This window comes from Trematomus bernacchii, unplaced genomic scaffold (assembly GCF_902827165.1).
Source record: "Trematomus bernacchii unplaced genomic scaffold, fTreBer1.1, whole genome shotgun sequence".
Classification (NCBI taxonomy): domain Eukaryota; kingdom Metazoa; phylum Chordata; class Actinopteri; order Perciformes; family Nototheniidae; genus Trematomus; species Trematomus bernacchii.
The window spans coordinates 161,827-174,763 of NW_022987583.1; the positions used below are offsets into that span (position 1 = coordinate 161,827).

General features: G+C 45.0%; 1 protein-coding gene across 1 annotated transcript; it reads left to right on the top strand.

The window, feature by feature from the left end:
• The first annotated feature begins 334 nt into the window (after positions 1-334).
• Positions 335-7,855, top strand: LOC117480777. Its single transcript, XM_034128235.1, has 4 exons — positions 335-412; positions 5,699-5,753; positions 6,444-6,806; positions 6,937-7,855. The coding sequence occupies exons 2-4, from the start codon at positions 5,705-5,707 to the stop codon at positions 7,140-7,142; spliced, it is 618 nt and encodes a 205-aa protein (XP_033984126.1). The 5' UTR covers positions 335-412; positions 5,699-5,704; the 3' UTR covers positions 7,143-7,855.
• The last annotated feature ends 5,082 nt before the right edge of the window (positions 7,856-12,937 follow it).

A 12,937-nucleotide genomic window follows, 5' to 3' on the forward strand; every position in this document is an offset into this window, starting at 1 on the left:
GAATTCAAATCAAGAGAAGAGATACACAAAACAAAAAGAAAGGGTACTTAGGGGGCTATTATTATACATATTGGTTTATTATTCTTAAACCCATGGTGAATAATATTAACATTTATTCAGCTGCATATCTGTGATCTTCTTTTATATTTAAAAAGTGCTATTTTCATCCATTTAATTTGAAAAATATGCTCCATGAAGCGACTTCTGCAAATGCATACAGTGTGACAGCGTGATAATCTGAGTGCTCATGTGTGCATCCGAGGATGTGGTTAGAAAACTGTCGCTGGGTTAGGAGAGTGTTGTGAAATCCTCAGATCCACTTCCTTCCCACTCAATAAAGTCCAGGCTGTCAGTACTGCTTCAGCTGAAGGAAGCGACTGAATGGACAACTCTGTGACTGAAGACATCCAAGGTAATGAATGGATATATTAAAGTTTAAGTATTTAGCACTATAGTTTCTTTCGCAACCAGATGTCCCTCTGTTGTTCTCTCTTCAATAACCCTGAACAATGTGTACATGTTATACTCAGGCTTTTATTTCAAACTGCAGCTACTTTGCACACTTTATATCCTGTATATCTATCTAGTATGTTTGTCTATTAAAGTGTTTTCTCAGGCTTGTGCGCTAGTGATGTGTCGGTCGCGAACGAGCCGGCTCGAAGAGCCGGCTCTTTTAAGTGAACGACGGGAGCCGGCTCGTGCCCGCGAACGAGTTGGGATTTTTTGTTAAAGGGCCCATGTCATGGCCATTTCCACTGATCATAATTACATTGTTGAGGTATACTAAAATAGATTTATACTGTGCAATTTTCCAAACTCACATTGGTTTCGCATACAGCATCTCTGTCAAGCATGTGTATTCAGCAGTATTCACTCTCTCCACTAAACGACTCGTTGGAGCTCTTGCCCCCCCCCTCCCTGTGAGCCTAGTGTGCTCCGATTGGTCAGCTCGGCCACTCTGTTCTGATTAGTCAACCACCAGAGAGGCTCCGCCCGCTTTTTTCGGGGAACATCAGTGTAATAATGGCGTCGGTACAGCTGATATTTTATACGCTAACTAACCGAACTGAACCTACAACTGTTGTTATAGAAGAGTGTGACGACCCCGGGGCCTTTGTGCAGGTGTGTTGCAGGGCTTACGGTGGGGTGGAGCTGAAGAGGGTAATCAGCGCGATCACGGACACCTCCGGAGCCGGTGCTATTAATCCCAGCGGCCCGGCGATTCTCTCCCCGACCACCTATCTCTGCATTTACCACAATAAATGTGCCGTGGTTTTGTAAACTCGTGTATGTCTCCTTGCCTTTCCGTTGTGGCCTACGAGCTGGTCATAACAAAGAGTAAGTTATTTTTACCTGTAATAAACTACTACTGTTTGATGAGAAATCAAATCATGGTTTGCTATATATGAATGATATGTTATAGGAGCAAATAATTCAGGGAAGAAAGGATAGGCCTACTAAGTATTTCCATTAAACTTTATTTTTAGAAATGTACAAAATGAACATAAATATACATATATACACGGTATATCATCCATTCCTCCTCGCATCTTGCCTGGGCGCAGCCGGTGCCTTTTAGCACGAGGCCTCAGTAGTAGTAGAAGTCCCGTCCCCGTCATGGATTGTCCGCCAGGATCTGGCTGGACGAAATCAAATGCAAATCACAAAATATTAGAGAAACTTAGTTGTTTTAGATTCGTTAGTAGTAGTTGTGGTAGGAGTGTAATGAACAGCTTGCCTGCTAATATGCTAACCTAGCTTTGTTTACCTTGGTAGCTAACACGATATGAATGTTAGCTTGGAGGAAAGGCAACTATAATGCAGTGTAATAAAACTACTATGAACAAAATCTAGTGGTTCATATTAGGCTAGCAATAACGTGTTTATAATTGCAATCGTATACGGGTATTCTGCTACGTTCGGTCATACAATGTAACTTGCATGAATACATTGTTTTGCGCTAGCATACAGCTAGCCTCGTTAGCTATACATGCAGTATATGTACTGTCACAATGTACGGTAAATCACCCGGAGTATACTGTATGAGTATTCCGTGTGTGTGACTGCAGACATTCTCCTGCCATGACAAACATGTAAGGCCATCTGCTGACATTGTAGTTGATATATTTAAACGCTAGCAACGTAGCATCACAAAAATGTTTTTCCGACCAAACCTAGCTCTAGCTCCGTGGGTTAGATCGGTAGCATACACGCTACGCCAGCTACAATGTAATTACGTTTCGCGACTGACCGCACGGCAAATCACCCGGAGTATACTGTCAATAGGTATTTTGTGTGTGAATGCAGACATTCTCCTGCTATGAGATACATGTATGCAAGGCCATCTGCTGATATTAGAGTTGATATATGGAAACGCTAGCAACTTAGTTAGCACAGTTAGCACTGTGTCAATGGCTTAGCAGTCCAACACAGTTTACATATTTAAACGGTCTTGTTTGATAAATACACAAATAACAATGCAAACTTACAGGTTGTGTACCCGGATCTTCCCCTGCTCCAAATGGTCCAAACAAGCTGTGCATATCCGGCCTCAAACTGGGCAATGTTTTGGAAGCTTTCGTCTGTGAAATGCCGGTTCTTCGAACCTCTGAAGGAACAGTGTTCAACCACTGACTTCGTCGTGGTTCTTCCGTCGGTAGGACAAACAGCTCAGATTTCTCCTCACATTTCAGGAAACAGGTCCTTGGCAGTTGCATGACTGGATGATTGTGAACTGAACCAGAGCTTCCAACAGTAAATGTTAGGCTGGCAGAGGGTGCGGCCAGCGCCGCTGGGTGTGACCATAGCTCTTCGGGATTGGTCCATTTCGTTCCGGGTACTGCATGACATCAGGCCGTACCCGGAACTAAATGGAAGACTCAAATGGGCAGTGACGTATCTCCAACGAGGCGTTTTGGGGAGGTATTTTCTGTGTTAGAGTTTTACTCGCTACAGGGTGTACTTTGAGGGTTTTGACTCTGCAGACCGTTTACATGCATAAAAACCTTCATAACACACAAGGGGACGGGTAATAACCAGAAAAGCATGACATGGGAGCTTTAAGTAATACAAGAAAGAATGATATGATGATCTCCGCGCTACAGCTGCTCCGTGCATACATGCAGTGACATGTAATATCCAAGGATTAGAGACGGTTGGATGCTGCTGTACTGAGCATTGCAATATATTTATTTTCACTATGTTATTTATTTATGATTATCCTTGGGCTCAGCAAAGATTTGATGTCAGCTGTTGCTGTCTTTTTTTCTATAGTTAATACTGAAATAGAGCCCTGCTGTTTTGTCAGGGCCTTTTCTTTAAATATAATTTTAAAATGTCGATACAGTAGCCCCTTTTTTTAAATGTCTATGCTTAAGTTTTTATAGGTGTTGCTATCTGCTTTGTGTAGCGTGGTTCTACAAGCAAGTCTGTGCATTCATTGGGTGGTATCAGAGAGATACAAGGGTCTGTAAATGCAATGAAAACAATTGGCCACAGCAAATCATTGATATTAAACATGTCATTTTTACTTTTGAATACTTCAGTACAAAGGATGTATTGAATAATGTAAGTGATATGTGTACACATATAAATCTTTAGTCAAAACAGGGCTACATTTGATTGAATTATAAAAGGTATAATATGTGGTAAACTGAAGAGCCGTTTGGGAGCCGAAAGAGCCGGCTCTTCTTGGTGAGCCGAGCCAAATGATCCGGCTCACCAAGAGCCGGAATTCCCATCACTAATGTGCGCTCACTTCAGTTTGTATTTAAAACTGCAGCTACTTTGCACACTTCATAATGTTTACATGCTGTTTTCAGTAGTGGGTTTGTTAATTATAGTGTTTTCTAAAAAAATCTGTATATTTCGACGTTGTGTATTTTTTATATTGTATCAAATATATGCTTCTATTGTTAATGTGTATATAAAATATACTTTATTTTTAAATGTTTCTGTCAGTCACGTCTCCCACAACACTCCTATTTTTATTGTATTTAGTGTACTATGTATTATTCTTTCTGTGGATCTGTATGCACCACATAAACCAAAGCACACTCGTCGTATGTGTAAACCTACTTTGTAATAAAACCCATTCTGATTCTGGTTCTACGGAGCCGCTAACCCCTAGATTCCACCGGGTCCGTCTGCGGCGCGGCCACTCTAGTCAATGGGTGCTATTCCACCACACGCGGCGCGTTACGGCTCAGACGCGTCCCAGAAGCGTCCCAGAAGCGGCTCGGCGCAGGGCTCTTCTAAAATTAGGATCGAATCCTATTTTTGTCGCGGCGCAGCCGTAACGTAAGGTCGGGCAGGCAGGAAGTGGAACTTTCAGAGCATATATAGCATATATATATATAGATATATACACACACACAAACTAATTTTGCAGACCCTATCCCTCCGTAGTCTTTCAAGTAGGAGGAGAAATGCCAGCGTTCTCCTCCGGTTAACAGGCACTGTGTAAATTATATATATAGAATAATTATGATGATGAATGCATTTATTTACCACTAAAATACAGCAACACATCTTTGATTCATGTCGTTTATAACTGGAATATTACAGTTATTATTAACTTTGTCTGTACAAAGTAGCCTGTCCAGGAAATATGCCCAAATCAACAAAAACTGCGAGCCGGCAGGCAAGACGCTCCGCTTCTGAAATGCTTCTGAAACGCGCCTGGTAGGGTATGACGCCGGAGGAGGCCGGACCAAAACCGCGGCGCAGCCGTAACCCCTAGATTCCACCGGGTCCGTCTGCGGCGCATTACGGGCGCGTTACGGGCGCGTTACGGGCGCGTTACGGACGCGTTACGGCTGCGCCGCGGTGCTCAAGGTATCCGCGGCCACTCTAGTCAATGGGTGCTATTCCACCACACGCGGCGCGTTACGGCTCAGACGCGTCCCAGAAGCGTCCCAGAAGCGGCTCGGCGCAGGGCTTTTCTAAAATTAGGATCGAATCCTATTTTTGTCGCGGCGCAGCCGTAACGTAAGGTCGAGCAGGCAGGAAGTGGAACTTTCAGAGCATATATAGCATATATATATAGATATATACACACACACAAACTAATTTTGCAGACCCTATCCCTCCGTAGTCTTTCAAGTAGGAGGAGAAATGCCAGCGTTCTCCTCCGGTTAACAGGCACTGTGTAAATTATATATATAGAATAATTATGATGATGAATGCATTTATTTACCACTAAAATACAGCAATACATCTTTGATTCATGTCGTTTATAACTGGAATATTACAGTTATTATTAACTTTGTCTGTACAAAGTAGCCTGTCCAGGAAATATGCCCAAATCAACAAAAACTGCGAGCCGGCAGGCAAGACGCTCCGCTTCTGAAATGCTTCTTAAACGCGCCTGGTAGGGTATGACGCCGGAGGAGGCCGGACCAAAACCGCGGCGCAGCTGTAACGCGGCGCAGACGGACCCGGTGGAATCTAGGGGTAACGCGGCGCAGACGGACCCGGTGGAATCTAGGGGTAAAGAGGCTTGAAAAAAAACATGTCGGCCGACGCAGCGGACGCACAACATCACGTCATTTTGTTGTTGGGGTAATCGACAGTGGTGTGGGTCCTGGTTCAGTTCAAAGGAAATATAATACAATGTTAATATCTGGCGCCACCTAGTGTCAGACGATTACTGTCCTCTGGTTGCTCTTTAATACCTGATGGTGTGTGTCCTCACCAGGAAAAGATGATCTTCCTCATCCTGCTGCTCCTCTTCCTCACCCCCTGTGTCTCTGGTTAGTTTACTCCTTTATTTCCCCCTAAGACTAAAGAAAACACACTTTTAGTTTCTCTTTTCTTCACAGAGCAGCATCTTTGAGCCCTTTTGTCAGAAGAGGTTTAGTGCTAGGCATTCATACAAGAGAACAAACACAGAGGAGTAACACTTTTATTGTATTTAGCATTTTGTGAAGAAAGGTAAATGTTTATTAAATAATGTAACAAAGCATGAAACTAATATTCTTCTGTACCTTTTGTTTCCCAGCCTGCAGCTTTGCTATAAATAAGAGCACAATGTTACTGAATGAAGCGTTAGTCCTGATGAGAGCTTCAGTAAAGCTTCACAGGAACATAGCTGCAGTTTAAAGAGTACCTCTGTGTCTCCTCCATAGGAACATAGCTGCAGTTTAAAGAGTCCCTCTGTGTCTCCTCCATAGGAACATAGCTGCAGTTTAAAGAGTCCCTCTGTGTCTCCTCCACAGTAACATAGCTGCAGTTTAAAGAGTCCCTCTGTGTCTCCTCCACAGGAACGTAGCTGCAGTTTAAAGAGTCCCTCTGTGTCTCCTCCACAGTAACATAGCTGCAGTTTAAAGAGTACCTCTGTGTCTCCTCCACAGGAACGTAGCTGCAGTTTAAAGAGTCACTCTGTGTCTCCTCCACAGTAACATAGCTGCAGTTTAAAGAGTCCCTCTGTGTCTCCTCCACAGGAACATTTGTAGTGAATGTGACTCAGACTTCCTATCAGGCAGAGGAGAACCAGAACATCACCCTGGAGTGGACCTTCAGCTCCAGAACAGACACTTCTCTCAGATCCATTTCTACCATCTGTCAGCTTTATACATATATCAGAACCTACGTCCTGTTTCATCTCCATCAAGGTGTTGAATCCCCAGAGTCTCAGGATCCAGAGTTTGCAGGACGAGTCCAGTGGGACAAAGACGTCCTCACAGAAGGACGCCTCACACTTCATGTCTCCAGACTCAGGACCAATGACTCTGGGTTTTATGTTTGTGACATACTCGTCACACCTGATGGGAGTAACTCTAGGAGATGCTGGCTCAACGTCACTGGTGAGTAACCCCCATTCCTCTTTGTTATAATGTTAAACTCTCAGGGTGAGAACCTGAGAAATGTTGTAGATGTTTAGTTTTCTTTTTCAGGGAAATGTTTTTGAAACAGTTTTGTTTGGTGTTTTTCCAGCAGCGACACATTGGAACAAACCTGAGACTCCAAACACAGAAAGAAGGGGAAGGATTGGCCTCTACTCAGCGTTAGCACTGGTTTCTGTTCTACTTGCTCTGATTGGCTGTGTGCTTCTTAACTTCAGACGACAACCAGCCAGTGAAGAAGGTTCAGACTCAGAGACAGGCAACAGTTCAGCAGGTGGACCAATAGAAACAGTTTGACACTATCTGTTACATTAATGCTCATCTAAAGAAATGTGCACACTCCTGCACAATACTTACTCTTTAGATCTCCAGCGCTCTGACACTTTACTTAAAGTATACTGTACATCTTATCTTTCTTTCGTTGAGAGATAAACTAAAATGACCAAATGTGATTTCTGAGAGAATCTGTACCAACCAAAATCTTTCTAATGTGATTTATTTATAGGCTGGAATCTCTGCTGCATTCTGACACATATTTAACAAATACTGCACCTCCTTTGATTTGGATAAGTCCATATTGCTGTTTCGTTGGATTGTTCAGCCTTAGCCTACATATGTGTGTTTGTATAACGCTGTAGCTGTGAGGTCTAGAATCTATAAACAGCATTTGTTACGTTATACAGTATTTATCATTTACTGTAATCTTTCCTATCGGAGTTGCTCTCGGTCTCCGTTACGTTGCTTCACTCCTGATGAAATATTTGTTCTGTTTTCTTGCACTTTGTATTGAAGTTAGACACTGTGACATGTTTTGCATAGTAAATATGTGAAGTTGTAGAAGAATGAGACAAAGAAATGTTGTTTTTAATAAGCTTTATTGGACGTCTGCAGGCAGACCTACCTGATGTTGTTTTCATTCTGAATGCCTATTTGTTTATTGTGAGATGTTTGAAAGCCATGTTGTTTTGTACAGTTAAAAATAAATCTTTTGAATGTACAGAGTGGTGTAATGTAACTTAGAACATATACTCAAGTACTGTACTTAAGTAAGAAATGTAGGTACTTGTACTTTGAGTATTTTCACATTATGCTATTTTATACTTTTACTCCACTACATCAGGCTCGAGAACAAATCGAATGGGGGGGGCAATCATTTACCACGGGGGTCACACACTGCCGTCAACAACCACAACACAAATACCAAGGCAACTTCCATTTCAGAACATGCTGTGAAGTCTCTGGTCTTTCACACACAGCCTGTAATGGTTTGTTTTTAGTAATCCAGCAGACCATGCAGAATCAATGAGAGCAGCAGCTACAACATATGTACATTTATTTTATTTAATCAGGAAAAAACATGACAGGATTCCTCAAAATGAACTTACATTCTCACTGGATATACAAGTAAAAAACATTTTAAACATCACATTACATTTATGAAGGATTTATTTATCATTTATTTCAGATCTGTCGATGTTTCTGCTGATGCTTCTCTGTTGTTGTCGTTCTGCACCTGTCCACCAGGTGTCCTCATTTCACATCCTGCAGTGGAGACAGTGATTGAACACTTTGTAATAATACCTGTCTCTACTGTGAAACTCACACTGCCTCAACAAACACGTGTTTCCAGTTCAATCTGCACCTTAGTCTCTATCTGTCTGTTAGTATCTCACTTAAAGCTGTAACTCCTAATGTATGAAAGAAGTGAAACATGTAAAGGTTTGAGTGGAGTATCAATCAGAAGATCAAAGTTGAGTTCATTTCTGAAATCTCTGCTATTAATGAATATAGGAGTCAATGGGGCCGTTGGTTGGTACTCCTGTTACTGCGAGGCTCACAGCTCTGCATGTGTAAGTCCCTTTGATTCCACAGACACATTGTTGGAAAGAGGACACTTTTTTATACGTTCTTCAGTAAAATGAAGTACAAAGAGTAACAAATGTGGAAGTTAGAGCAAATTAAAAATACATTTGTGAGGCTATTTTCCAACAGCTCCACTCTGAACATTCAGCGCAATACACACCAATGTTAAAATCTGAAATGTGGCCTTTTTACTAAGAGTCAAACCAGGCTGAATATTTTGAGAAGCTTTAATGGGATTTGAATATTGTTTAAAAGTCAGAAGGTATGAAATATGTGGAACGTTTTGAAGCCTGAATGGAGTTTCTACTTGAATGTATGAATGAATAAAGAACAGCTGAAGATGGATCAAAAACGGTGAAATCGAGTCAAATTCGAACATTCCGTCCATTCATCTCAATGGAAATGTTCTGAGAAAATATTGAGTATTTCAGAATTTTATGAAAGGTTTGAATTACAAAAGTAGTGAATGTTTAGATGTGTGAATGAAGTCTTACATTGACAAATAAAAGTATATAACAGGATTAATGACTAGAAAAGCTTCATATATTATGGGATGTGGTCAATAGTACCTCCACAGAAAAGAAAAGAAATCTCAAAATAATGGAAACAAAAACTGCTTTTTATTTATTACAGAACGGGTTGTAACAGATTAAACACAGTGGGGCTGAAATCCAGACACACACGCACACACACGCACACACACACACACACACACACACACACACACACACACACACACACACACACACACACACACACACACACACACACACACACACACACACACACACACACACACACACACACACACACACACACACACACACACAGTAATGCATCCTTTACTCCACCTTTAGAAACCTGTATGCATACATCGTTCAACAAAAATAGCAAAGTAACATTAGAATAATTAACTCAAAATGAATATGTACATACATTTCATATCATTTAGCTGACGCTTTTGTCCAAAGCGACTTCCAATAAGTGCAAAAACCATAAAGAATCAAACTCCCAACAACAAGGAAAGTCTAGATATACTCACTTCAAGCAACAACATACCATAGGAAGCAGTGACGTGCGGTGAGGTTCATGGCTGGTGAGGCACTGAGTCAGATTTACAAATATTATATTTGACCTTAATCGAAATATTCGGTTATTTTCAAAAGCTTTTTTAGTCTGATGCTTCGATTCATTTTAAACAGACCGTTCAACAAAAGGATGCCCAAAATCTAAATATTGGATTGTTCTTTCTTAGTAAGATCCCATTTTCATTACAAATCTGGTCTTACCTTGACTTGAAGATGAAGTCCATGCTATCCTTCTGGACAACAATCTATATTACTTTTTTGTAAAAGTCCTCCTTATCTTCCTGTAGTTTCAAAAGTCTAGTTTGTTGTTACGTCTACCGTCTCTGTGTAGAATTACAGTAGCAACAAGAACCTGTGGGTTCACGTGCGCCCCCTTCAGTGCGGCAGAGGTTATGGCTGCCTCCCCTGGTGCATTTTCATTGCCGTTGAGACCAGCGAGCCTAAATATCATATATACGTGAAATAAGTTATTTAGATACTATGGATGGCGAGGATAAATGTAATAAAGGGATCTACATACATTACATTGGTGACCTACAGTGAGATGGGAACAGGCATGCGCTTAGGGCCCGCTTTCCAGCCAGTTTCTGTGGGGTGACGCATTCTGAGGTGAGGCAGTTCTATTTTGTATATGGCTTCGCCCTCTAAGGCTATCGCTATTGGGTAATCCCCCTGCGCACCCGCGCAGCACTGAAAACACTTGTAGTCCACGCCCGCCCGCAAGGTGGGCCCCACCCTCGGGCTCCCTTCCGGTATAAATAGGAAGGGGACCCGACAACCTGCTCCCTCTTTTTCTTCAGCACCCCGTTACTGAAGCACTGAGACGTATATCCGAGAAACCATGAGCAACGATTGTGTAAGAGATTGTCCCTCATGTGGAACCGGATATATTTTTAGTTATGATCGGCACACTGAATGCGAATTCTGTCTGGGGCCAGAGCACGCGTACGCGGCTCTCAGCCAGCAGATCGCATGCCAGCACTGTGCCTGTCTCCCCTCGGCCGACAGGAAGCGTAGAGCGGACGCTCTCGCTGCTGCGACCGAGGAGGACGATTCGTGCTCCTGGAGCCGAAACGTGCCCCTGGAGCAAAGTGCCGGGCAGGAGTCGGACGACTCCTACCCCATCTCCCTCCACGGTTCACCGTATGGTTCTCCCCTCTCTCCTCTCCCCCGGACGGGGGAGACAGAGTCGGAGCAGGGTGTCGACTTGGCCGAGCACGCGGTTCCCTTCTCCGTCACCACGGCGCTGCCGGCGATAGGTGGCATCCTGCTGGAACTGCCGGGGATCATCTGCAAGGCGGCCGCCTGCAGAGGTCTCCCCGTTCCCCCAGCTCAGGAGAGGAGTGCTCCGGACGACATGGCCGGAGTTTTTTCGCAGGTGCAGACGGTCAGGAGTGACCCGATCTGGCCACGCTTTCCCGCCATCAGGAGGTACCAGGAGGGGGCGGCGGCGAACCCGAGGACTCTCAAGGCCCCGGTGTCCACGTTTGTTCCCCTCACCAAGGTGGAGGGTTTTACAGATGTGTTGCCGGGCCTGACGGCGTTTTTTGGGGTAAGGCAGACCAACATGATCGCCGGACGGCGCCCTACGTTGGCCTCCCCCAGGGACCAGTATGTTACCCGCCAGGCCGACCGGGTGCACCAGTGTGCCTTTCAGGCGTCGACGGCGGCAAACAACATCGCGCTGCTGTCCAATTCGGTGGTGACGCTGGTGGAGCGGTCCACCACCTTGGCCGCTGACGAAGCGGAAGAGATCGCCAAGGCTGCCAGCACGGCGCTCACACTGTGTGCGTCTGTTGCTGTCTCCCAGGCCAGAATCGCCGCGTGGGTGACGCAAATCCAGCGCCACCTCTGGCTGCAGCAGGCGTCCGTTACGGAAACGGCCAGAAAAAGTGCTGCTGGATGCTCCAATCAGCCCGGACGGGCTGTTCGGACCCCAGTTCCACGCCATGGTGGAATCCATGAAGGCGGCTGCGGAACAGGCGGACGACATCCGCCAGCACGTCAGCTGGCTCCAGCCTGCTGGACGGCACCAACACCCGCAGCAGCCGCAGCGGCCGCAGCAGCCGCAGCGCCCAACCCGGCCACGGCGGCAGGCGGAGAGATACCAACCGCAACCGCGGCGTCAGCGCCCGTCGGCGGCGGCAGGGGCTTCGCCCCGCGTCTCCGCTCCCCCGCCACCCCAGAGACGGAGGGGTTCATTTTTCAACTTTTTGTCTGAGTCATCAGTATCATCAAGTGTTTCTCACATATCCTCCACTCTGTGTAAACCAACTGTCTATAACCTGTCGGTTAGTAGCCAGCAGGGTTCGTTGCAAAAACCTGCACTTTTTAATCTATCGATTAATAAACTGCAGAGTTCGCCAACTAAGCCAGCTGCCACCAATCTGTTGATTAGTAGGCAGCAGGGCTCGCTGCAGAAACCTGCTGGTTTTAACCTATCGGTTAATAAACCGCAGAGTTCGCGGCATTCCTCTGTCCGAGATACGTCTCCTACACACGGTCATAATAAACCCATGAGCGCCGTTATAACGCCTCATGTGGTTAACACTGTCTCCATTCATCCTCTGAGCGTGTACACGCCTCATGATGAGAGCCAGAGTGAAACGCAACGTGTGGAGGCTCCCTCACAGCCCTTTCGCGTCAGGCCCACAAGGGCTCTGACGTGGCTCGTTGCCAAGACGACCACAACACATCTCGACCATGTGCGCCCGCTCTCAGAGAATTTCTCAGAGTGGCAGCGCGTGTGTCTGATGGACAGATGGATGAGCAGGCTGATCAGCAGAGGGTACACCCTGCAGTTCGCCTCCCCCCCCCCCACAGTTCAATGGGATACAGGAAACACTCCTGTCATCCCAAGAACAGTGTCTTCCGCTCCAGACAGAGCTGCGGGAACTCCTGTTGAAAGAGGCTATTTCCAGGGTTCCTCAAGGGGAAGAAGAGCTGCCACCAATCTGTTGATTAGTAGGCAGCAGGGCTCGCTGCAGAAGCCTGCTGGTTTTAACCTATCGGTTAATAAACCGCAGAGCTCGCGGCATTCCTCTGTCCGAGATACGTCTCCTACACACGGTCATAATAAACCCATGAGCGCCGTTATAACGCCTCATGTGGTCAACACTGCATACATCTCCATTCATCCCC

Bases quoted from the DNA above. Each gene is read 5' to 3' on its own strand.
- LOC117480777 (XM_034128235.1), top strand. From the start codon at position 5,705: ATGATCTTCCTCATCCTGCTGCTCCTCTTCCTCACCCCCTGTGTCTCT. The intron at 5,754-6,443 runs GTTAGTTTACTC...TCTCCTCCACAG, and splicing joins CCTCACCCCCTGTGTCTCTG to GAACATTTGTAGTGAATGTG. The intron at 6,807-6,936 runs GTGAGTAACCCC...GTGTTTTTCCAG, and splicing joins ATGCTGGCTCAACGTCACTG to CAGCGACACATTGGAACAAA.